The following is a 24,035-nucleotide window of genomic DNA, read 5'->3' on the forward strand; positions in this document are numbered from 1 at the left end:
CCCCATGGAGGCGGCACCAAATACATTTCAATGATCTGACCTCAGATGGCGCAGTGCACCCACAGGTCCCTGCTCTCTCACCTTGCTAATGCCATCAGGATTTTACAGACCGTTAACCTCCCCTCACCAAAACAGCTCGCAGACATATAGCTATATGTAGCTAATGACAGTAACACTTTACCGGCAAACTGAAATCTAATGGACAACAACGTCATTTGAGGAAGCAATCTCTGGAGCGATGCCAAGAAAAAAAATCGGTATTCTCATGAATTTTTTATTGTTTTTGCTTGTACCTGTGAGGTTACTTTTATGGTTCTTATAAACTAACAAAACCACCCCCCTCACTCACTTCATTTTTACCTGTCAGCAACAGTAAAAGCAGGCACAGCTGTAATGTGTGTGTGTGTGTGTGTGTGTGTGTTGCTGTCTCTTTCTATCAATGCATGTGTGTGAACCTCGTTTACATTCAGTGCACTTTTGCACCCCTTGGCTAATTACACACAGGGTTAGTTTGGTGGTGCAGGGAAAGTGTGGAGAGAGGAGGGGCATGTCAACCTTTCTTGTTTATCATAAAGTGACAGAAAATCATTGGGGGGTCAAGTATCCCCCTCTAACCTCCACCAACCCAAAAACTCCTGCAGCAGTACAGAAGGTGCCTGGTGTGGGAAGCCTCCCCTTTAATGAGACCATTAAAGGGCCCGTCTCCCCGTCAATAGATTTCTCTCATTCTTTCTCTGACAAATTTGAATTAATAATTCAGTGGCAAGCGCCTGGGGATGTATATTTTCAGCATGAAGGACAGTTAATCCATAGCGTCATTTTCCCTCCCTCTCTCACACTCCTCTCCTCTCCTGCCCTCTCTTGTTTAACATCTACCTCACTCACTCCATCTTTTTTGCTTCGTTCTCATTTGATGATGGAAGCCAGCAGGTAGTGTGGCCTTTAGACAGTGTGATGCTCCCCCCCCACCCCCTTCTCTAATTTCTTTGTTCTCTGTGTTGTTTTGGTCCCCTGTCAAGTGACATTTGGAGTCAACTTAAGGGCATATTTGGGTTTAAATTAATCAAAAGTATTATATGCTTGTGGCCGTTCATTCCTTAACCTCAGAGCTAATGTGAGATGATAAGTTTGCACAATACCTCTCAAAGATGGACTTCATTTATAGAACTGTGGTTTTAATATATATATATATATTTTTGTCAAATGTTAACAGTCAAATGAACAGTGATAGTAAAGAAGAGCAAATGAGAGATTTTGAGGATTTGTTTTCACTTGCATGTTCCTACAAGACAACATCATATTAACAAAAGCCTATGTGTCAGATGTTTTGGGTCTATTATAACAGATTCTTTGTGTCTGATGCTGGCTGCCCATTTATTTCCTTTTATCAGATCTTTGTTTACGAGCAGAGTTTATTTTGCTGTCCATGTGTCAAACACCACTGAGCTCTGTAAGATTTTACAGGCATACAGTTTCATACCAACAGTGGCTATGGATATCAGTGCCAGGTGGCACTAAAGTACAACTTTATGCTCCAAGGCAACTTGCACAGGCCAAGAGCTGGCATGACAAATGTCTGGCAGTGCCCAGGAATATTCCTTTACATTATACAACCTTTTTTTCTGTTACGTGTATAAAGAGAACTTGTGTGATTAATGCCCTCTTGTGTTTCAACATGTGTTGGCTCCCTGACCCGTATTTCTAACATTTGCCAGGAGCTCTTAAGGTTTCCATTGCACCATGTCTTTTTCTTTTTATAAATGCAATACAAGGAATAGCTATGCTTAACATGTGTTTGTCTTTGTGTGAAAGATAGTGGACTCACAAGGCTTTGTTGCTTAAAATATCCTTCAGGGCAAGAACAAATTGACAAGAAAGGAGCTGCGATGGTTTAGGAGTGGGGGGTCACAGAGAAGGTGGGGGCCCAATGCAGAGAAATAGAGGGAGAGCGTGAAAGGCTGGGAAAACAAGAGACAGCGAGCCAGAGCACCTGTTGGATCATCTGTGCTTTAAAACGTTTAATCACTGTCTCTAGTTACACGCACACACATGCCACAGCATGCACACACACATCACCTTAAAGCTTTGCTGTTCTCTGCCCTGCCAGAAGTATCCCATAACCACATTGTCCAAAGACATGCACGCACACACAGAAGCGCAAAGAGCAAAAGCAAGAGGGTGTATGATCTTATAGCAGCCACCTGACTACCATATAGCTTACCACCACCATAGTTTAAACACATGCCTCTACACTGTACACATTCAGGCAGGAACACAATGGCTGACAGCCTGAATGCCAGGCAGTACTGTGATGCCATTGAGCTGCATTTGCGATATCAGGACCATAGGTGAATGTACAGGATTATTTTTACTTCTGCTTCAATCGTCAGCATTTTTTCCTCTGTGTGTAAGCTCACACACTTGCAAGGGTACAGTAAGTCAGAAATGACAAATTAAGATGATGAGAACAACTACAATAATAATCAAAATCAACATTATCATCATCAAAACAATAATGCGCATTATCTCTTCTCCTTTGCTTTTCCCTCCGAGTTCATTTCACGCTTTTGTCTTTTACATTTTGCGTAAAGTAATGATTGTGCAATCAGTAACACTAATGACACTTTGTGATCTATAGCAGTCATAAATGTCTAGTCATAAAGATGTCTCTTTGCTGAGGAAATGACTGCAGCAGCAATACTGTAGCTTCCACTGAGACATTGATTAAAGGAGTGAAGCCATTCACATTTACAACTTAACAAATGATTGACAAGTCGGGTGTGTAAAGCTAGGTGTTCATCTGATTGCATTTGTATTTTTGAACATTTGACCTGCAATACCGTTAAAGAACAACACCACTATTTTCTTTACCAATATCCTTAAGCTCATGCAAGTTATATATGTTACTTTTTTATATACTACATCAAGTGTCTGCGCAAAGTCAGTCTGCAACTATGTGAATGTTTGTGTTTGTGCCATTGAGGGCATTCCAGAGTGCATGAGAGCAAGAAAATGAAAGAAAAAGCAACCAAGAAATCAGTTGATCGCTGGTTGAGTGACTCCTTCGGGAGGGTTGTGCAACTCTTTGCTGTTGAGTATGTAATGTTTAAGTAAGGCCATGGCAGGCGGTCTGATCAATATGCTGCATGACTGTGGCAGTTGTTCTTTCCCTGCTGTCACACAGACATACACACAGTCTTCATCTTGCAGCACTGCTGTAAATCCACAGCTTATAAGTAAAACATTGGTGCTCTTTTGATTGCTAGAATTAGCTCATATTTGTTGACTGACTGACTTTTTTACTTTACCATGCTGTTGAGATCACACTTTTGAGCTCAAAATGTTTAAAATGACTTTTGACATTGTGACATTAACATGTGCTGCATGTAATGCCTACTATAACCACACTTAATAGGTTGTACAATTGGACGTCAGTTGGGTCAGTGAAAAAGCAGTAAGGTTACCTGAATAAAACTAAATAAGTCCTCTAAACAAACTATTAAGCTTCATGAAATCACGGCCAGGGAGTAGACGGTCTCCAGTCAACAAATCATTCATATCAATTGGTTGAGAAGATTTCCTGCTGCACTTCAATGTATGCACAATTTGTTCTCTAAGTCTGTTTTCCTTGACTAATGCGAGCCTGTTCTCCGCAGAGCCCCGTCTAGCCCAGGCCTGTCCTTCCGACCCCAAACAGACATCCCTCAGCCTCTAATTGGAGAGGAGTAGCAACCTAGCTAGCACAGCGCTGGGACCCAGGCTGCGGCCACTGAGAATGCATTACCATTAGCATTGCAGTGGACCAACCTGTACATAATGATAACCTCAAGCTCTGGCCACTGGGAGCAGCTACACACACACACACTCACACACACACACACACACACACACACACACACACACACACACACACACACACACACACACACACACACACACGCACACACACACAAACACACACAGTGTCGGTACACTCTCCCTGCCCCATCTTCCCTTGTACACGCAGTCACGTAAACAAGCAGGTGTAATGCAGCCCCAGCGGTGGGCAAGGGTGAGGAAGGAGGGGTATAAAAAAATGGGTTGCTGCCGTTCTGCTGAAAAGTGTGTGTAATGAACTTGAGTTCCATTGATCGGGAATGAGAGTACAGGACCGGGGGCTGTTTGTCCCAGAAGGGCTGCCGTAGCGCTGCTCGGTAGCCCCTCATAAATGTTTGAAAGGCCTCAGCCACTCTATATCCACACTACCTGGGTTATAACACACACAATTCCAGGTTGGTGATGGATAGGTGGATCGGTGGTCACTGGTGGTTGATGACATTTAGGTGGTGTACTCTATATGTGTGGTTTTGTGGCGGGGGATTGAAGGTGTGATGACGCATGTGTTTGGAGATTCAACAAAAACTTCCCTGCCCGTCTCACGTTCATTCTCTGAAATGTCTGTTCAGTTGCAAACATGTGCTAATTTGTTTATTATAGCTTTACTTTCCTATGCTGCATCCATGAGCTCTCAGGCCCTCAACTCCCCCCTAAAAGCCCCTATATGCTGTACACAGGATTGATATTACTGCAGATATCACTTAGAAAATACCTGCCGTGCCGTGCGGACCATCCGCTCCTCCTTTTGACTGCTAAGTACCAGTTGGCGGGAGGTCTTCTGCGTTATGCAGCCGGTGATAAAAGTTGAACATTGATTTTGTGTAGCAGCTTGTAACTGTTAATGTTGAGACATCAATAGCAAAAGCAAAGCGCTGGTGCCTTAATAGGAGAGCGAGAATGTGGAGGGTGCGAGCAGAGGCTGACTCTAAATCACAGAATCTATCCCGGCCGATCGATAGGACAGTAACTGCAAGTGTCCCTCTGCTTTCCTAATGTTTTATAATAAACTGACAGCCTGTAATAAGGCCAAGGGAGGGAGAGAATGAGAGGGAAGGAAGAGGGGAGAGATGGAGGGCAACAGTTTCTCCATAGCTTGCCCGTCTTAAATCACCCCACATGGGATTGCAAGAGAGAGCAGAGGAGGTGGTAGAAGGGAGGAAAAAGGTTTTTTCTTTAGTGAAAAAAAACTTTTACAGGAGCATTTTTCTAGTTGTACTCACTACTACGGTAGTTAGTGAGTGTATTGATGGAATGGAGGAGAGGTTTAGGGGATATTTCCTGTATTGCTTTGGCGAGGCAGTGAGTTAAAGTGTGTATTAAATCCTACTGCCACTGTGCAGATGTCACCATATTCAGTTGGAAGTGCAGAGCTGTGTTGCATATGCTATGACTGTTTCAGGGTGTGGATAATGCTGAAATTCATAAAGAGATTACAAGTTTTGTAACACTCCTGATAGATGGTGAGAGAAGATGCTACTGTATTACTGCTCTGTTTCAAGCTCACTCTGGTGTGATACAATTGGGTGGTTTGCATTCATATTGTAAACTGAGTTGTTAAACATATCCTTATTTGTATATGAGACATTGTGTCTGCTGTTATTTGTTTTATCTACAATGTTTTACAGGAGTGTAGGATCCTGATTATATGTTTTATTTTTGTAAAAACTTAGGACTCAGACTCGTGGTCTTTATCTGGAACCACCTTGAAAAACTACATGTGGCTCTTTTGTCTTATCACTTATTTATCACTTAAGTGTTTGAAACTGGAGTCTGTCAATTTACAAATCCCTTTTCAACCCCCCCCCCACACACACACACACACACACACACACATATGGCCTTCTTTGAAACCAGATAAAGAACAGTGTCAACATAATTACCATTTAAATCCTTGTGAAAATGTGATAAGACATAATAAGAGCAGAAAAGAAGCAAGCTTGAGCTGTAATTTCGACAGATACCTTTAAAATAATCTGGGCAATGTTGAAATCCTTGAGGAAACTGTAACATATCTCAGGCAAGATATAAGGCTAAGTGTAAAGGGGAGTCAGGTCAAGGGTGAGAGGTAGCGATCCTCAACATCCCCACCACCGCCACAACTCAACGCAAATGCTGCTTAATGACAACAGCCTGCAGTAATGCCAGGTAATAGTGTCAGGTTGGAGACCTGGAGCTTTTATTGCTTGATAAAGTCTGAAAGCCTTTTAGCCAGCCTCATTACATGGAATTCCCTACAAAGTGGCGGACGGCGTCAGGAGCCGACTGCACACTCTTTCAGATTTCTAAAATTGAAAGAAAGTAGGCAGAATTATTAGGTTCATTGCTTCAGGGCACACTCCCACATACCCCTGATGAGATAAAAGAAAATGAAAGAAATGTCGGGACACTCAAACATGATTAACTTGGTTTGAAAAGTTTTAGCAAATATTTGTTGTTTGTTTCCTGTGTGAAAATGATGCATGAAGAAAACTGATGGAGGGTGAAAAGATGTGTTTAAAAGATGAGAGTCCAATACTTTTCAATCAGTATGTGTTTGTAGAGCACTTCACCAAGTTTTAAAACAGAGAGATGAAAAACACTATATGCAGTCGCTCTGTGCATGGATTGCACTTTAGGAAGCTTATACATACATTCAACGTCTTTGCCCCACTGCAATCATTGCTTCTGTATTTTCATTGCACAAATCCAGTCCCTGAGTCTTTAATTTGAAAAACATTGCTCAAGCACAGAAGCTGCACACACTATGACACACATGCTATGAAGCATAATTCGTACATTTCACACACATTCATCACACAGTATCTGGGTATTTTCTCATGAACTTTTACTAACGGAAAGTGACTAATGAATTGTAATACTTCACCGGTGAAATTGCATATGGGCTGCAAACCACATGTATCTACTGTAAGTCATTTGGTTTCAAGTGGGACTTTATTCCAGATGAGACAAGCTGCAAGCTACATTATTTACACACTGTATTTGTACTATGATATTGTAAATATTGTACGTAATTACCTATGGTTTGCACCTGTACATACAGTTCAGTTAATATAGTAGGAGAATTTTAGTTGTGTTTTTTTTAATAAACTACAACACATTAAAAAATGGAAAAGGAAAATGCATGCTTTACTGGCAGATTTTTATTTTTCAGGGTCCCTCTTGAGAGCAAAACACACAAGTCAAATGTCATGTTGTGTCAAGGATTCCCATGGGCCAGAGCCTAACAACCCATACACACACACTAAGCATATCTTTATACATGTATTGATCAGGTCAAAGGTACAGATGATGACTCAATCATGTTGACTTGCAGCCCAGTAAATAGCTTGTGTCCTGCAAAGCAAGCAGCACAAAACGAAAGGGAAAAAGTCCCTATTATGCTGCTTTTAATTAAGTTGTTAAGCGTTGGTCTGGTTATATGCACCATTATTTGGCCCCTAACTTGGTCTCAATGGGTATAAATATTGAACCGTTGCTTCCTTACGATGTTAATCAATTTGTTTCGGGAAATTAATATTTGCCAGGCTTCATAGGGGAGAGGGTGGGCGGTGCGCATGAATTAGCCAGCCCTCTTGCTCACTGGCCAGGGATCAGGGCATTGATTCTGAGCAGCCTCGGATGTTGCTTAATTAGGACGTACCTGTCTGGGAATTATGTGATTTTTTTCTCTCAATGTGTGGAGAGACACATATAATAGAGATAGAGAGAAATCTTGTGTTGTTTCATCAAGGTTAATCACGTTTGCTGTGTTTGTGTTGTTGTCAGCACATTGGTGTCTGACCTCGTGGTGCTTGAGACTGTGGCGCTCTAAACATGCTAATGAGAGATCCTTGCATACGGGTGGTATAAAAAGATTATGTAAAAGTGGGTTAAAGCAACAAAGAAAGTTGATGAAAATAATTAATAATGTTGCTACATATTATTTTAACACAATTGTACTTATTTTCAATAAGCTATACCAGTTATTTCAATATTGTTTGGAGGAATTAATATCCATATGATAACTCATGTCAAATACATGTCATTGTTGTGGATGTTGGTGATTATCTCTGCCCCATTTTATACTTGACATCTAATGGAAGGAAAGGGGTGGAGGAAAAGCTGAGGGAGGGCAAAAAAATAAATGAATGGTTGTTGGTGAAGATAAGTGAGGAGCTATGGCGGTAGATTTGAGGAGGGAGGGGTGATGGATTGAGGCATACAAAGACAGATGTGAAAAGAAGAGACAAAGGGCAGAGCAATGAGAGAAGAGATAATGCAGAGGTTGGACGGATGGTCAGGGATGAAGGGTGAAAGGGATGGATTGGTGGGTGTCTCTCAACTCCAACCTCAGGACCTGACTAATCACTGAACAGACAGCTAATGTGATGCTGAGGCAGATCTTCAATCACTGTCTGTCTTAGTTTCTTATGAATGGAGATCACAATGGATTTCTGATCACTGACCTAGATTTAGGAATAGTCAACATTACTGTACACATTGTTTAATCATGTTTTGATTATTTCACTTTAATAATTGGCTTTACATTGTGAAAATATTATTTTGTTTTATTAGATACATTTAATTGTTTGACATGTAACCAGTATATAACCTTCATTGAAAATTGGCCCAACAGTATTAGAGGAAAATGTGGATCGTTTCTACCTTTAAAGGTATACACTAAATTGTGGTCCATACCAGATACTAAAGCTTCACATGTTTCCTCTATTTTATTTGATTCCCCATTACATACTTTTAAATTACATTTTTTGGATCAAATGCTAAATCAATATTTAAAGAAAACAATTAAAATATTAATAAATGATCAAAATGATAGTTGCAGCCTAAACTGATGATGATTAAGTTCAAATAAACTTGAATGGCATTATATATCAGTGTGTTTCCAGAGTTTAGGGTTCAAGACAAAAAAGAAAATATGAGAAAAACTTGAAAGTTAAGTTTACATAGTTAATAAAACTAACAATGTGACTTCTTTAAATAAGCCTTTTCTACAGAGAAATCAAACACAAGCTAAATTCCCTGCATTTCAGCAGCTTTGCCCTGGCTTTGTTCCGAGTAAAAGGCTTCAATATGGGAACATTATTTAGGGCTATGTCCACAAATCTGCTCCCTCCGCTGGGAGCATTTACCACCCCGTGCTGGTCTGGCAGCTACTCTGGTTCTTTTCTCGGCTGACAAGGACTGGCAGCGCCTGTCTCACCCAATTACACCTGACGGGGTCTGACCTGTAGAGCTGGGTTAACTGGTTGCTTAGCCGAACACTCTCTGACCTCTGTCAGTGCGTCTGCTGTGCCAGTATGGAAACTGTCCGTGTGGTGTCATCAGGCATGCATCTGTATGAGTATTTGTGAAAGTTGATCAGTTAAGCTTGTTATTCTTTCCCTTCTATTGAAAGTTGTACTTTTTTAGGGGGGGTGGGTAAGCAGGTTTTAAGCAGCACAACATCACAGAAGTTTCTTATTTTAAATGCTAGACAGATGCCTAGTGCTCACTCAGATTTTTAACATGCAATATAGAGTTCTGTACCGCTTTAATTCCCCTTGAAGTTGAAAGTAGAGAGCCTTTTTTTCACTTTCCCTAGCCTGCATTTGAACTTGTGACCCATTTCTCACCTCTTGGCTTTCATGTCACCTGGTCGTATATACTACAACCTGTCAGTCTTTCTATTAGGCTTGTGAGCCTTTTAAAGGAAATCAAAGTCCCATTAACAGTCTTATTACACCGTAGTAGTAATCCTTTACTGAACTCTGACCCAAGCAGCACTCACTCTCTCTCTTTCTCTCTCTCTCTCTGCCGTTCTGTGGGTCTCTTGCCCAACACCCAACTCGCACAATCATTGCTCACAGTCCTACAAACACTTAACAGATCAATGCTCTGAGAGTGATAATCTCCTCCTTGATAGAGGGTGAAAGCCTTTACTTAAGACAAGCAAAGAGTGACAGGGGACAGAGAGAGCAGAGTGACAGAAAGACAAACAGAGAGATCAGGACAAGTGTCTACTCTCAGCTGGAGTGACATCTATATCCCTGTCTTTATTGACAACTGGCCTAACTAAGAGCTCTTTGGCAGGGAGGAGGTGATCTATCCATCCACAGAAAGAAATAGAGATGGAGGGAAAGGGAGTTGTAGAGAGAGACATAAATACTGAGAAAAATCAAGACACAAACAGCAGGATAGGAAAAAAAGAAGCAGAGTGAATTACCATTACCTCCATGACCAGAGAGCAGTATTGCAGTCATGGTTAAGGTTAGGGTAATGTCTTCCTATGCCAAATAAAAGTACTTTCTCAGACATATTCAATCAGTGTCTGTGATAAGATTACAGCAGCATATCACTGTAAGTAAGGCAATGGCATTATATTACAAACAGTAGTTATCTGTATTAAACCTGTGTTGTGATGAAAACACCTAATTTGTATTCGTTCTGTCTGAGAGAACAGTAACCAGTGTTTGATATTAAATAAAGCTAATAAAGGGGAAGAGTCAAATCATTGAGTTCAGCAGTCAGGGCAGGGCTACTTTCATCCCTCATTTCACTACAATCCTTTATTAATTGACTCTGGTTGTAGTTCAAACGTGTGAATACACACACAGCTGTGTGAAACACACATGCTTCTCATTGACACACACTGAATGCACTTTCCCGTAGGTAAATGTATGTATCTCATCCTCTCATCTCTGTTCCGCTGTGTGAGATATTAATCAGATCAATCCTAACTCCCCTGGCTTTACATATTTGAGCCCCCCCTCGATCCCCCCCCCTACCTCCCCCTCCTACACTGATCCCCTCTCAGCCAGCTCTACGGCGTCTATCGGGCTTCTTTCACGGGAGGCCTGAACAGGCACAGCCGGGGGCGATACACATCCCTCAGGTGAGCCTTTCATTATGGATGATGTTTCTGCCAAATTATTTACACCCTGAGCCCCAGCAACACCCCTGCCCCACAAAGAACTCACGCAAAAAATGCACGCATGCACGCAGACATACACACTCCAAAGCCCCCACTGCAATCCACCCCATCTTTCTACGCTGCACCACAAACACCCCTAACAAAAACATTAATCCTGCCTGATCACCTCGGTGTGTGTATGCGTGTGTGTGTGTGCTTTTGCAGAGCAGTTCATTAGTTGCTCTTTCTTTGTTTAGAGCGAGTAAAGAAGTGAAGCGTGACCCTTGTGGATAACAGGTGGATGGAGAGAGGGGAAGCTGGGGATGGGGAAAATATTCATTATATGTTTGCCACTGCTGCTCTCAGTGCCATGCAGGGGCCAGGATGAGCGAAGCTACCTTGACATCATTGGCCTCAGTAATGTAGGATGTTAACATAGGTTTGGTCATGTGTCTGTGTGTGTGTGTGTGTGTGTGTGTGTGTGTGTGTGTGTGTGTGTGTGTGTGTGTGTGTGTGTGTGTGTGTGTGTGTGTGTGTGTGTGTGTGTGTGTGTGTGTGTGTGTGTGTGTGTGTGTGTGTGTGTGTGTATTCCTCAGAGGCCATTTGCTGCTGACTTGTTAGGAAGGAGACAGAGATGACAGTCTCCTGGCAATGTCTGACCTTGGCTTAGAGCGTGGAGAGAAGCTTTGGGATCTGAACACACACACACACACACACACACACATATATATCAATGTACCCCTATCTTCTTCCCTTAACTCATTCGGCTACTTATCCCTCCACTACCCTCCCCTCCCAAATCTATGCTCCCTCTCTTTTCCCAGCCTCAGCTCCCTCCCACCTGTGTATCCCAAATGCTTCACGGTACCTGCCTCCCACCAATTCCCACTCTCTCTAACTTCATCGTTGTCCTTTCTCTTCTAATCCTTTTCTTCTCCGCTCCTTGTTCAACAGCCAACTTCCTCCTTTCCTGTTTGACCCACCAAAGCTCAATCTCTGAGGAAAACTTAAACTGATATTTTTACTTTTTCCCACTAAACTGGCCTCTTGAGTTTTATTTCATTAAATAAAATATTGTAGTTGTAAAGTGTAGAGTTTTGCATGATTGGTTACTTATTCAGCTTTGTAATAAACTATATCTTTGATATAAATCCATGTTATGACATTTTTAGCTTGCTTTATTGTAACTATCCCAATGGTCTCTTCTGTGGAAGAATATCTGCAAAGGCTGTCCTGCGCACAAACCTTCTAACTGCACACTGCCATATCCCTTCTACAATGCTGCGTTTGAGCTCCTTTAGGACGCCATTTAACTATTATCTTCATTGCAGAAAGTTGTTTGCTGCTTTATAGATTTTTATAACATCATATGACTTGTAATTTGCTCTGTTGGAAGAGGAAAATTGCTCTCCAGCAATATTTCTCCCAAACGTTCTCTTCTTTACAGTCCTGTCCACTTCCTGCCCTACCACCTCCTCTCCTCCCACTTCCTTCCCTTTTTTCATACCATCCCTCTCCCCCCTCTCTTACTTCCATTTCCGTTTCCCTCCCATCCTTCCTGCCTCTCTCTTTCACCTGCATTACTTTGATCCTCACCCCCAAATCCTACCATACGAGCCATGATTTTTTTCAGGGAGTGGGGCAGGAACCCTTGTGCAGGATGAACCCATCATTCAGTATTCCCATTTAATGCTTTGAGGGACTCACCCAGGCTGAAGAGGACCAGGAACTTGAGGCAGACAAACTCCCGTTGGTCTAGCTGGAGAGAGCGTAGCTTGGCCACCAGCTCCTGGGCATGGCTCAACAGGTTGTTGAGGGTGGCTCCCGCCTGTGAAGCAATCACTGCATAGTCCACCTGGAAAAAGCAGGGAGAGAGTGATGTAAGGAGATGCTCTGAATGCAGGAAAAACCCTTAAGCATCGAAGGTACCCTGTGTAGTTTTTCTTTGATTTATGGATGTTGAATTGAATGTCCAGGTGGCTATAGCGTGTTAGGGTAGCTAGGCTAGCTAAACAGATAAACTAATTTTATTAAGATACAGCAGATTTATTTTTATATTAGCTTCCCTTCTCTTATTTGGGCTTTTTACTCGGTTTCATTGCGTCCAACTGTAGAAATGTGTTTATATCAAGTTAGCTTATCATTGTAAATTCAAGGGTTATTTCATCCAATTAAATAAAAAAACATTGAAAACCCCAATGTGCAAATATGATTGACAACTATACCAGACAACTGTACCCTGGACACATCACCACCACGAGCTTTTTGTAATGATTTTCCCAGTACCTTGCCTGTTCCCTCTACAGCAATCTTAACATGTAGTCAAAAGCTTTGGTCTGTCCTTCAGCGCGAGAGACACTGTTATATGATTGAAAAGCACAAGGCAGTATAGGTTTCTGAAATTTAACAGTTTTTTTATGACAACATGCTGTGGGTGAATGGAAAGAGCTAGGGACTTCACCTCCAATTGAAAGACATGCCAGATTTGACTTCTCTCTTTCTGTTTGGTGTTGCACAGAAAAACAAAAACATGCATGTGGACATACGACAAAAAAACAAGATACATACAGTAGATATATTTCACATAAAACCCTTCTCTTGGGTCAAACCCATCTGTCTAAACACACGCAGACACACAAACATACTCCTTTTCATGTGCACTTCATATCTGCAGCTGCAGCACATTTGTCTGGGAGGCAAGTCCTTAGCTGCCACTCAAAGTAAGCAGGACCATATTAAATTTTTATATTTATTGACAATTCATTACCATAATTGACTGTGCTAGGGTTTCCAGGGGAAGGTAGGTTTTGGCATGCACAGTTTCTGAATCTCAGGGAGGAAGAGGGTCCCTGTGAGCCCCCATTTGCAATTAAAAACACCCCTGGATTTGGAATTTATTTATCGTGTAAATAGGATGATTGGAGCCTGTTTTTCATTCGTCTGAAGTAAGGTAAATACATAATGTTTTTCCTCTCTTATCCTGTCTTATTCCCTGCTTTGCTTTCCCTTCTGGTTTACTTCACAACTGAACCACTCTCCCGATTTATCCTTAACTCCTTTGTCCCTCTCTCTTTTCCTCATTCCCACCTTCGAGACAGTAAAGAGTTATGACTCGTTGAAAAGCAGACACTGCCCCCCTTCCAAGGTGTCAATCAATTTACATAAAATCAACTGTGCATGAAATAACTTCATTGAAGGATTGGACTGTTGATGGTGATGCCTTGGGTTATTGCCTTCTAGCCTTAAGTAAAAAGAGAGAAAAAAAACGCTATAATGTCACTATAGCAGACTTAGCACTAACCTGGGTGACCTGCATATTACTCAATCAATCAATACTACTTTATTATCCCTCCTGGAGAGACATAGAGAGTAAATATATGAATAAACCTTCAAAGCTAAACCCATCATGAATACAATGAACAATCTTATCAGAACATTAAAGATGAATATGGAAGGTGAGATCAGGTTTGATGGGTAGAGGGCTTTGAAGTGTTCGGAAGATGGGGATTGAAAAGGTACCTTGTTTGAAAGCACAGAAATCTACAGCTGGCCGAGGGACTTCTGTTTTGCATTTGTTCTTCATTTGAATTTCATTTACACCAGGAGCGTTATTCTATCAAAATATCAGGATTTTCAAACCGAAAACTGTCTGCCAAGCTGCGAGGCCTTGCTTAATCATTCAACAGTCCAGTCCAATCTTTGTCATTTCACGTTTGCTTCTGTTTGTACAAGTTACGCTGTGTCTTTGATCCCGTGACAGGATAAAGACACACTTTTTTCAACTAAAACTAAAAACTCATGGCCATTTCTCACTGCTGTTGGTGACATGACGACATGCAGCAGTTCAGAGAAAGAAAGAACATAAGAATAAGACAGGAATTAGCAAGTGAGAAACTGAAGGGCATGAGGAGGAGACAGAAACTGAATAAATTTAAAGCAAAAGGGGAGAAACATCTGTCCGAATTTCTATTTTAACTGATCCCCTGTTATAAAGTCACATTTATAAAATATCTGCCAATCTGAGGGGCATTTCATTTGTTCCCAGAGCAGACTTTATCTTTTGAAACTTTTTCTTTACCTAAGTTCATTCCTCCTCTGAGCTTCAGGAAAGGATAGGTAACTTATTTAAAACTACTCAGGAAAACAATCAAATGTTTAGCATACATTTCCAAATAATAATCAAATAACTCACTGGACATGACAGACGGACAGGTCTAAGCTTTGATTTTGATGTTTAACATTTTTGTTTTTATAATATCCAAGAGAGAAATGGGATTCATTTATTGTTTACACATAATTGTGTTAGCCCATTGCAGGTCAATGCGCTCAATGAACAGCGCAGTATGTTGGCCAAACAGTAATTATGCGATGTGTTATGTTTGTGTATTTGTGTGTATGTGTGTGTGTGTGTGTGTGTGTGTGTGTGTGTGTGTGTGTGAATGTGAATGTGTGTGTGTGTGTGTGTGTGTGTGTGTGTGTGTGTGTGTGTGTGTGTGTGTGTGTGTGTAGCAATCGCTTTGGGTAATGCTGCTACGGTGTTCTAAATATCCCTGGTGTTATCGCTGCGCTGTCACCCCTGGCCAGACAGAGAATAATAGGAAATAATGAACTGTTTCAGAGCCTCACACACACACACACACACACACACACACACACACACACACACACACACACACACACACACACACACACACACACACACACACACACACACACACACACACACACACACACACACATCACATTCACACAACCAGGCATTCCCCATTGCCCCCCTTCAACACCAGCTGTTCATTAACCAAAGTATGCAAACGAAACTGCCGTCCTGCACCTCCCCTGATTATCAGCCCCTCCTCCTCCTCCTTCTCCTCCTTACTCTTCTGGTCTCTTCAAACTGCTCTCATCATCTCCACCTAGATCTCTCCTCACTTTATCTTCCTATTTGTCACTTCTTGTCCATTACCGCCTTTATTTTTCTCCTCCTGTCCTACCAAAGCCACCCTTAAATCCTGTCTCTTCTTTCTAATCAGCTTTTTCTCCATGTTCTCTTTCTTCATGGTAGCAGCACCTTCTTACCTTCTTCAGTAATCAGGTCTTCCCTGTATACAGGGGCATTTGCTTTTCTTCAATATATATTCCTGCATCTATTGTACTAAAACATTTTGTCTAAAAAGGAATGTTTTGGGAGAGCCAGCTGATCAATTATTTATGACTTCTTATCTCACTGACAGCCGTGCCACTGGTCAGAGGCATATTCCTGATATGCCTCATGTCTTTGTGTGTGCATGGGATTATGAAAATCACCCGCTGAAGGACTCTTCCCTGCATGCTCTGGGTTTGTGTGTTGACTATTTGACAGTATGTATGAACTAAAAGCAGAATCACAGACTCTGAAGCTTTGAGGATATACATGTAGGCCTCAGGCTTCAGCTCCAACCAAGTTCCTTAAGGCCCCACGTAAGACAAAATAACACACTTAGCCACATTCTTTATCTGTCCGCCCACTTACTTTCCTGCAGCATGCGCAACCAAGTGCTTAATTTATTTACTGGCTGATAATTAATGCAATAAAAAAATGCAAAATTGATTATTCTAGTGACATTAGTATAGTATGTATAGGCATAATCTATTTTTAATGAAGGGGTGACTCCGCTGTGGCTCAGTGATCAATAAGGCTTTAAGGGAAATGCTGAGGTGTTGTAGACTTTCTTAAGCAGCGAGTGATGTGTGATTTTGGAAGAAAAGGGTTGAGGTGGCTGGAAGTTTCCAGGGTGGAGTTTGACCAACTCACCTGCTGGCCAGTGACCAATAGGATGGAGCCCTCCTTTGCGTGCATCACCTGCCGAAAGACGTGGTCGAGGATGAGAAGTTCACTCCAACAGTTCTGCAGCAACTTCATCTGGTCGTCCACCTGGTAAAAAAAATACAAAAGCACAAATTGATTGTAAATGACTATAGTCCATTATGTACATGGTTACAATGCAAACTGCTTATTATTTCAATCTGCATCACAGATCTCTGAACATGTATTGGTCTTGACTGATAGAATTATGAATTTTGATAATAATTGTTTTACTATTTATTTCTATATTTAAAAACTCAGGCTTGTACATATCAGAGGCAGCTGTTTGCAAGGTTAGCTTGCTCACACGTCAATCAGTTCCTCCCTGGCATTATTTTTTCACCCTAACAAAAAGCTGAAAAAAGTCCCCTACACAGTCCAAAGTTTTCTCATGTGAACCTTTCAAAACTCAGTTTAGCACTTTGCTACAGTACGTGCTGAGTTAACAATGTGAACAGGTTTATCTGTTTGCCTATTGCCAGCAGTTTCTGAGTGATTCCATGGATGATAATGATTAAGTAGCTTTTTTTTTTTCTCCTCCTGAATGCCAGCCGCTGGCTCCCAGGGACCTGCCAGGTGAGGCAGGTCAATTGGTGGTTCTTTACACCAAAACAACCCCCTCAATTGTAACTGTGTGTCTTTTCCCATGCTTGGCTGTGTTAATCATTACTCCGCATAGCCAGAGCCAGACAAAAAAGAGCCACATTGAGAAGGAAGGAATGAGGAAAATGTATGAGAGTCTCTTTCTTTCTCTTTTTTCTATCAACAAACATTGTCCTGTTCATGGTATCATTGGGAATAATATGTCTTTCTGGGCACACTGCGGTTTTGTGGTGATGTGAATAACTTGAGTCTGTGAGAACTGTTTGTGATGTTCATCACCAATGTCAACCAGTACTTGTAGAGGGAAGAATGTGGATCAATGCTAAACTTTGCGACAAAGGCAGGTGCAGCATGAGCATGGCTAAAAGGATTTTTTTTTTGTGCTGTCTGAAAATTGAACTGCACTCCGTTTGTTGAAATCTACAATGACCTTAGGTGGAAATTTGATGTTGACAGCTGTAGCTCTTTCATAAACTTCAAAAACTTAACTATGACATGGCAGCTTGGCCAAGTCTGAAGACTTTGCTTGTTGATTAGGTTTGTTATGACTATGGATTGGAGCTTGTGTTACACAGTGTCTGTTTAATGTTCATGCAGACATAACAATGGCTTTCATTAACACTGGCCTGGCAAATGATACATAATGTTGAAGGACAAATATTTTGGTGGTCTTTTGCCACAATCACCATTTGCTAGCTGTACTACCAAAGTTTAGTGGCTCCCAAATTGTCATACTTTCATGTTTACACCGAAATACACCCTTCTCAAAATTGCCTGACATCTTTCATTCCTCTTTTATCAGTGAAAGTCATATGAGAAAATACAACAAAGCTTCTGTAACATTTTTCTGTCATATTTGACAGAATTTTGGATTTTTTTGGTGGTCCTCCTTTACATATATATTTTTTGGCCCTACACTGAAGGCATTTCAAGCACAGGATGATAAAATTCAAATGTAATCATTAAAACCATCAGAGAGCAAGACAGCCAGTCAAAAGAGGGACTTGTTCCAATCCTCTTCTCTTCATTTCTCCATATTCCCTGGAAGCACGTGTAACAGCATGTATGTGTGTGTGTGTGTGTGTGTGTGTAAGGATGGGTACATGTAAGGCTCTTCAAAGGACCCCCCTACATGTCAATGGTGCTGGCAAGTGTCAGGGTCCTCATCAAAGGGCTGTCCTCACTCTGCCTGCCTAGAAGCTCTGCTCTGACAAGAGGCCTGGGTCATCAAAGAGGGGCAGCTCAGAGGGGATGACGGCGGGTTATGGCAGCCTAGACGATGGCTGGGGACACCCGCCTGGAAATAGGGGACTGGTGACAGACAGACAGGCGTGAGGGCGGGCCAGGGGTTGGGGTTCAGTGTGGTGACCTTTTAAGTGCCCGGGACACGAGCTGTTTCCCTGACAAGCTCTTCCTTTACTCTGTCGGGTGAGCAACGTTCATGGCGCCTGATCTTACAAGATCTGCTGCCTGCTCTCTCTGATAGTATGCACTTTTTGACATGGAGTCGACAAGCGCTTTGTGTTTTCATGCAGTCCTGAATACAATCTCTGTGCAGTGATAATGCAATACAGTCAGTAAAACACTGGCTAGTATCCTTTCTCCATTTGATGTATTCATATATGACACATCAAAGTTCAAATGAGCAGTTTGTTGAACTCACTAGGAGCCATAAAACAGCTGATTATTTAGTTGGTTTATTCCTATCTCAACACATGGTCGTGGAAAAATAAGATAACTGCTAATTTAGTGTTTCCAGCATAGTACAGTGTTGTTGTTATTCCTTTTTTGATTCACCCTATTCTCCATTTGATTAATGATGCACAATATACTTGATATCTGCTATAACGTTTTCCTATATTTATAAAACAATGCATTGTTTTATTCCCAGGGTTGCTTCGTTGTAGGAGGTAATCTAATTTATATTGGATTTCACACTGATTTCAACATTAGCGAAGAGTTTTCTAGATTAATCACATTAAACATTTTGACAATCCCAAGTCTCTACCTGTCCTTGGGTGGAACAAAAATAATTTTAAGGTTTTAGCCACTAAGGTTTACGTTGATGCATAAAACACACTCTTTAGAATGTGTTCAAACTGGCCTAAAAATCCACATTTAACTCTTAAGGTGTGATCTATTTAATATTTTAATATCATAACCAGTGTTTGGTAAAAAAAAATAAGAGAAATTCCAAGCAGGAATTCTCATTGCAGCAGCCTGTAATGAAAAATACATATCCTCCAAGAAACCAATTTAACACCTTTATGATCGTTCAGGCGAGTGGGATCAATGCCAGGATCAATCGCTTAGCCCATAGCTTTTGTTCAAAACCACTGGCTGAGATTAATGGGATTTTCCAGAGAGAGAGAGGTAGAAAAAGAAAGAGAGTGTGGGTGAGATGGGGAATGAAAGTGCCAGACAGGGAATGAGAGAATGAGAAAAGACTTGAGGGAAATTGAGAAAATAAAACATAGTGATTAAGAGCAGATATTCCCTCCAATTCTGGGTAAATGTAAATTAATTGGAAATGGAGCATTCAGATGCTCGCTGACAAAAGTAATGTTTATTCATAGCCCCCTGCTAAGAGTAGAGCAATTATCATGGTGTGTTGAGTCAAAACCGGCCAATGTAGTAGAATATTTTCCCCCCTTTCTTGTGGCCGGGTTTTGGTCTAGTGCCACGAGCATTGTTAAGCTTCGTACGGTACGGCGGGCTTTAACGAGAGTACACAGCTGGATCTGATTTTAATAAGTAGTTCCATTTTTGATGTGGCCTAATGAACAGATTAATAGAATCTCCTTCTGTGGAGCCTTAATGAATGGAGCGAATCACTTTTTTCAAGACAGGAGGGAGAACACACACTCACACACACACACACACACACACACACAGACACAAACACACAAACACACACACACACACACACACACACACACACACACACACACACACACACACACACACACAGAATGAGTTTATCTGCCTCAAATGACTTACATAAACAATAGCTGGGCTTCTATCTTTCCGTCTCTCTCTGCTGGACAAGAATCAATGCTGTCTCTGAGTACTACAGGTGAGGTTTGAAGCTGACATCAATACCCGTGCGTCTCTAGCAGCCATCCTTTGGTGCGGTTCTGTCTTGGCATCTGTTCGCCTTGAGCAAAGCAGGCCCTGTATTCACCTGGGAACAGGCATTAATTCACCTAGAACAGCGCCTGTTGTTCTCAGAGTGTTGCAAGCATTTAATTATGTCGCGCCTGAATATACTGTAGCTCATTTCCAGTTTGTAGTTTGGTATTTCAATTCGAAAGGGACTCTGCGTGGGTTTCCATTGGCCAAAAATAAGATAATGAAGAACCGATTTGTCATCAATGTATCACAAATCATAGAGAGGTTGAGACTCTTCCTGTAAAAGCACATTTAGCCCTGCTGACGTGAGATCAAATCTTACTAATAGATTATTATTGTCTTAACAAATATACAAGGGGGGCTCTAAAACGGGTCACCACTGACTCATAGAACAGCAAATGCCTCTAGAATTTCACTGCAAATCATTTTTGGCAGCCATAACTTTTAAAAGCCACAAATAGAGTTACATCCATCAGAAAAAACAACAGAGTGAGTGACAAAATCCCCAGGATGTTCCAGCTATGTGACCTGCTGGTTGGGGAGAGGTGAGCATGGGTGTCCATGTTCCAAACTATATCCGGCTCTTCTCTACACACTGCAGAAGCAATGAGAAACAAAAATCATTATCCAATGATTAGCTTCCCCAAACCCACTCTTGTTTGTCATGGCATACAGTTCATGTAGGCCTCGATCCTACGGCTAACGGAGTGATAAGAATGCTGGGAAAATCAGCAGGTGGCAGGTGGCACTGCTAGTCGAGGGGGAGGGGGCCTGAAGAAAGGAATGATAATACTAGATAATATAGTGAGCAACTAGCTTCAGTAAAACTGATGCTGTCAGCCAGCAGACAAGGTTAAGATTGAAGCTACCAGAATTTGTTATTCAAGCTTCACACCTGTTGTTACCTTTGGTTTTTCCTGACAGTGTAGCTGACATTTAGGATCCTGCTCTACTAATGCATGCTGTGAATCAACATGATCAGCAAACTATGAAATATACATATGTTCATTTTATAGCTGAGAAGCCCTGTAAACTCAAATCAACTGTGGACAGTAAAAAATAAAGACCCAAACTGGTTTGGTCATGCAAATGGATTTTTTTTTGTGAGTCGTTCATTCCAAATATTGTTTCAATGGCACATAAAACACAGCCATTAAAAGCTATCTTGTTATGCTTATAAATGACAACTGGCTGACCTTCATGAGTTTTAAAAAACAATTAATTATTTGTTTGTCTTTAATCAAAGAGGTCTTTTTGGTTGCTTACTGTGAGCCTGCTCACCAGCATCTCATGTCACTGGCACCTGTTTGTTGGTTGCATGTATCCATAATCTGACATATCAGGTAGTGTAAAATGCCTGTGGGTTTATCTGCGACTGAGCGCTCAGACACTCTAGACTGTTATTATGTCCCTAAACAGCCATAGAGATGCCAGGGCCAGCTGTGAGCTCAGAAGATATCACCATTGTCACAAGAAGGCCTTGTGTCTGCAGACTTAGTTTCTTCCAACTTCAACAAATATTTTTTCTACCAAAAAACTTTCACTCTTTTGGTTTAAGTCTATTTTAGTCTATATCTCAATTGCGTTTTATCCATTCTTTCAGCAATATGTTTGGGCATAGCACTGCCAGGGTCTCTTCAATACATATATACTCAGGAAATCAAGGAAAGTACGAGGCAAAAGAAAATACATGATCTTCCTACAACACACATTCGAGTATATAGCAAAGTGCAGCAATTTTGTTACTGGTAAAAAACAAAAATGTATTCAAAGACAACTCTTTTTTCTCTGTGTCTGCAGTGACTATCTACCATCTCTCTTCTTCTCTGAAACCTTTAAGCAATTTGTTTTGTAATTCTTCTGTTGGACTGAGAGCAGCAATCACTCTGTAAGAATGAATGAATGCTGTATTGTGTGTTTGTGTGTCAGAAAGAATGCTTATGTGTGTCCACGTGTGCGTGTGCCCACGTCTGATCGATATTGCCGCAGCAGTGAAATCAGTTCCCACGGTGACTGCATTAATAGACTATGGAGGCTGACCTTTGACCCTGAGAACACTCTGCTTTCGATTGACCATGCTCTTTCCCTATACACATGTTCATCTTCTCATCCACAACACATGCTGACATTCTTCCTCTTGTGCCAGGCTTCACATAGAAAGGGAAAACAGGAGCATTGTTGAGACGAGAGGAAACAAGATGTGGGTCCAATAAATATAAGGCCACTACAGATACAGAAAATGTAACAAATGTCTAGGACAGGAAACCAGTGCAGTGTATTCAAGTGTATCATGTGTGTGTACATGGATAATAAATAACAGCAGGAGATACAAAATCTGCTACAGGTACATATAAAAAATCAGGTTTTGTTGATTTCTTAATCCAGCTAAGAACACACATACACACACACACGCGCACATGCACACGCGCGCACGCAAGCAAACACATACACATACACATACACACACCTTTTAGAATCAACTAGAAGCAGCACTACATTTTTTAGGAAAAACACAGTATCTGTATGGGTGTTGCAACGGAAAGAACATCTTGTTTTCTCAAGGTCGCTTACGGTGGCAACAAACCCTCGTCTCATATTAGCAGAGAGATCTGTGGCTGAACCAAACATGCCTAAACTTTCCTATTCCGTTTTTACCTGATGCATAAGCATATGAAAGACATACAAAATCAATAATGAATGGCCAGTTAGAGGCCAGACATTAATTTAAATTGATATATTTTCCTCCGTGCAGTGTTTATTATTGTCTGCTATGGCTGGTCTGTTTACTACATTTATTAAAATGATAAAACTTTCAAGGTAATATTTATCACTTTTTTATTATAATCCTATTTGAAATGTGTGACTAAATCTAGTGGAAGGTGTGTTTGGCTCAACTCATGGCTGAGGCATTATTATAAAGAGAACTCCAGTAAAAAAGGATGTAATGAGAAATAAATGTATGTATTTTTGCCTCATTTATGAAGAAAGTTAATCCATGAGTGCATGGCTTAGAGAATTTTCTTTTGAGAGCTATTGTTTTCAAGATACCTCACAAGTGGACTAACTACCCCCTTATACATACACACACTCTCCTACTCATACTCACACAAACACGTGAAATCTCAGGGCTTAGAGCTAAGAAGCAATCAACTAATTATCAAAAACACAGTGAGGCCCTAATCAATTATTCACATGAACATTAGACTGCTAATACACTCGCAGCCCAGGGACTGGCATCTCCCAAAAGTAACCCTTCCTCTTCCTTTACTCCAACACACAAAGACGCAAACACACACATCTACACACGTATCCAATCATGTCAAAACCTGGATACTTACACGGAGAAACTCACAAAGCTTGACAGTAATATCTATACCTGGATTGTTGCACACACTTTCACATGCAGCCTCCTGCTTCCTTCCCGCCACTCCACTCTCCTCTTTGCAGAAAGAGAAAAAATGCATGTCTATAGGTTCCTGACTGGGAGGTGCTGATCATAGAACCCATATTGTTCCATCAACCCCCCATCCCCCCACATACTCCCTAAGCACATACAAACACACAGCCAGAGCTTAATCTACCAGGCGGTTCCTGAGCATTAAGCCCTAGCCGTTGAATTTTCATGCCGTGCAATCATTATATGAGTTAATGCTGCAATTTATGACTTGGTGTTTGTGTGCTGAGTGTCAAAGG

At 41.3% G+C, this 24,035-nt stretch overlaps 1 protein-coding gene across 2 annotated transcripts in view; it reads right to left on the reverse strand.

Annotated features, from left to right (window-relative positions):
- nr5a2 (nuclear receptor subfamily 5, group A, member 2) overlaps nt 1–24,035 on the reverse strand; it is a 59,382-nt gene that overhangs the window by 8,130 nt on the left and 27,217 nt on the right. For both annotated transcript variants that reach the window (XM_063891143.1, XM_063891144.1), the window contains 2 exons: nt 16,557–16,676; nt 12,473–12,620 (listed from right to left, as the gene is read on the reverse strand). In XM_063891143.1, coding sequence (XP_063747213.1) covers nt 12,473–12,620; nt 16,557–16,676 — 268 coding nt within the window. The remainder of the gene's footprint in view (nt 1–12,472; nt 12,621–16,556; nt 16,677–24,035) is intronic.

The sequence above is a fragment of the Eleginops maclovinus genome, chromosome 9, assembly GCF_036324505.1.
Source record: "Eleginops maclovinus isolate JMC-PN-2008 ecotype Puerto Natales chromosome 9, JC_Emac_rtc_rv5, whole genome shotgun sequence".
NCBI classification, from domain to species: domain Eukaryota; kingdom Metazoa; phylum Chordata; class Actinopteri; order Perciformes; family Eleginopidae; genus Eleginops; species Eleginops maclovinus.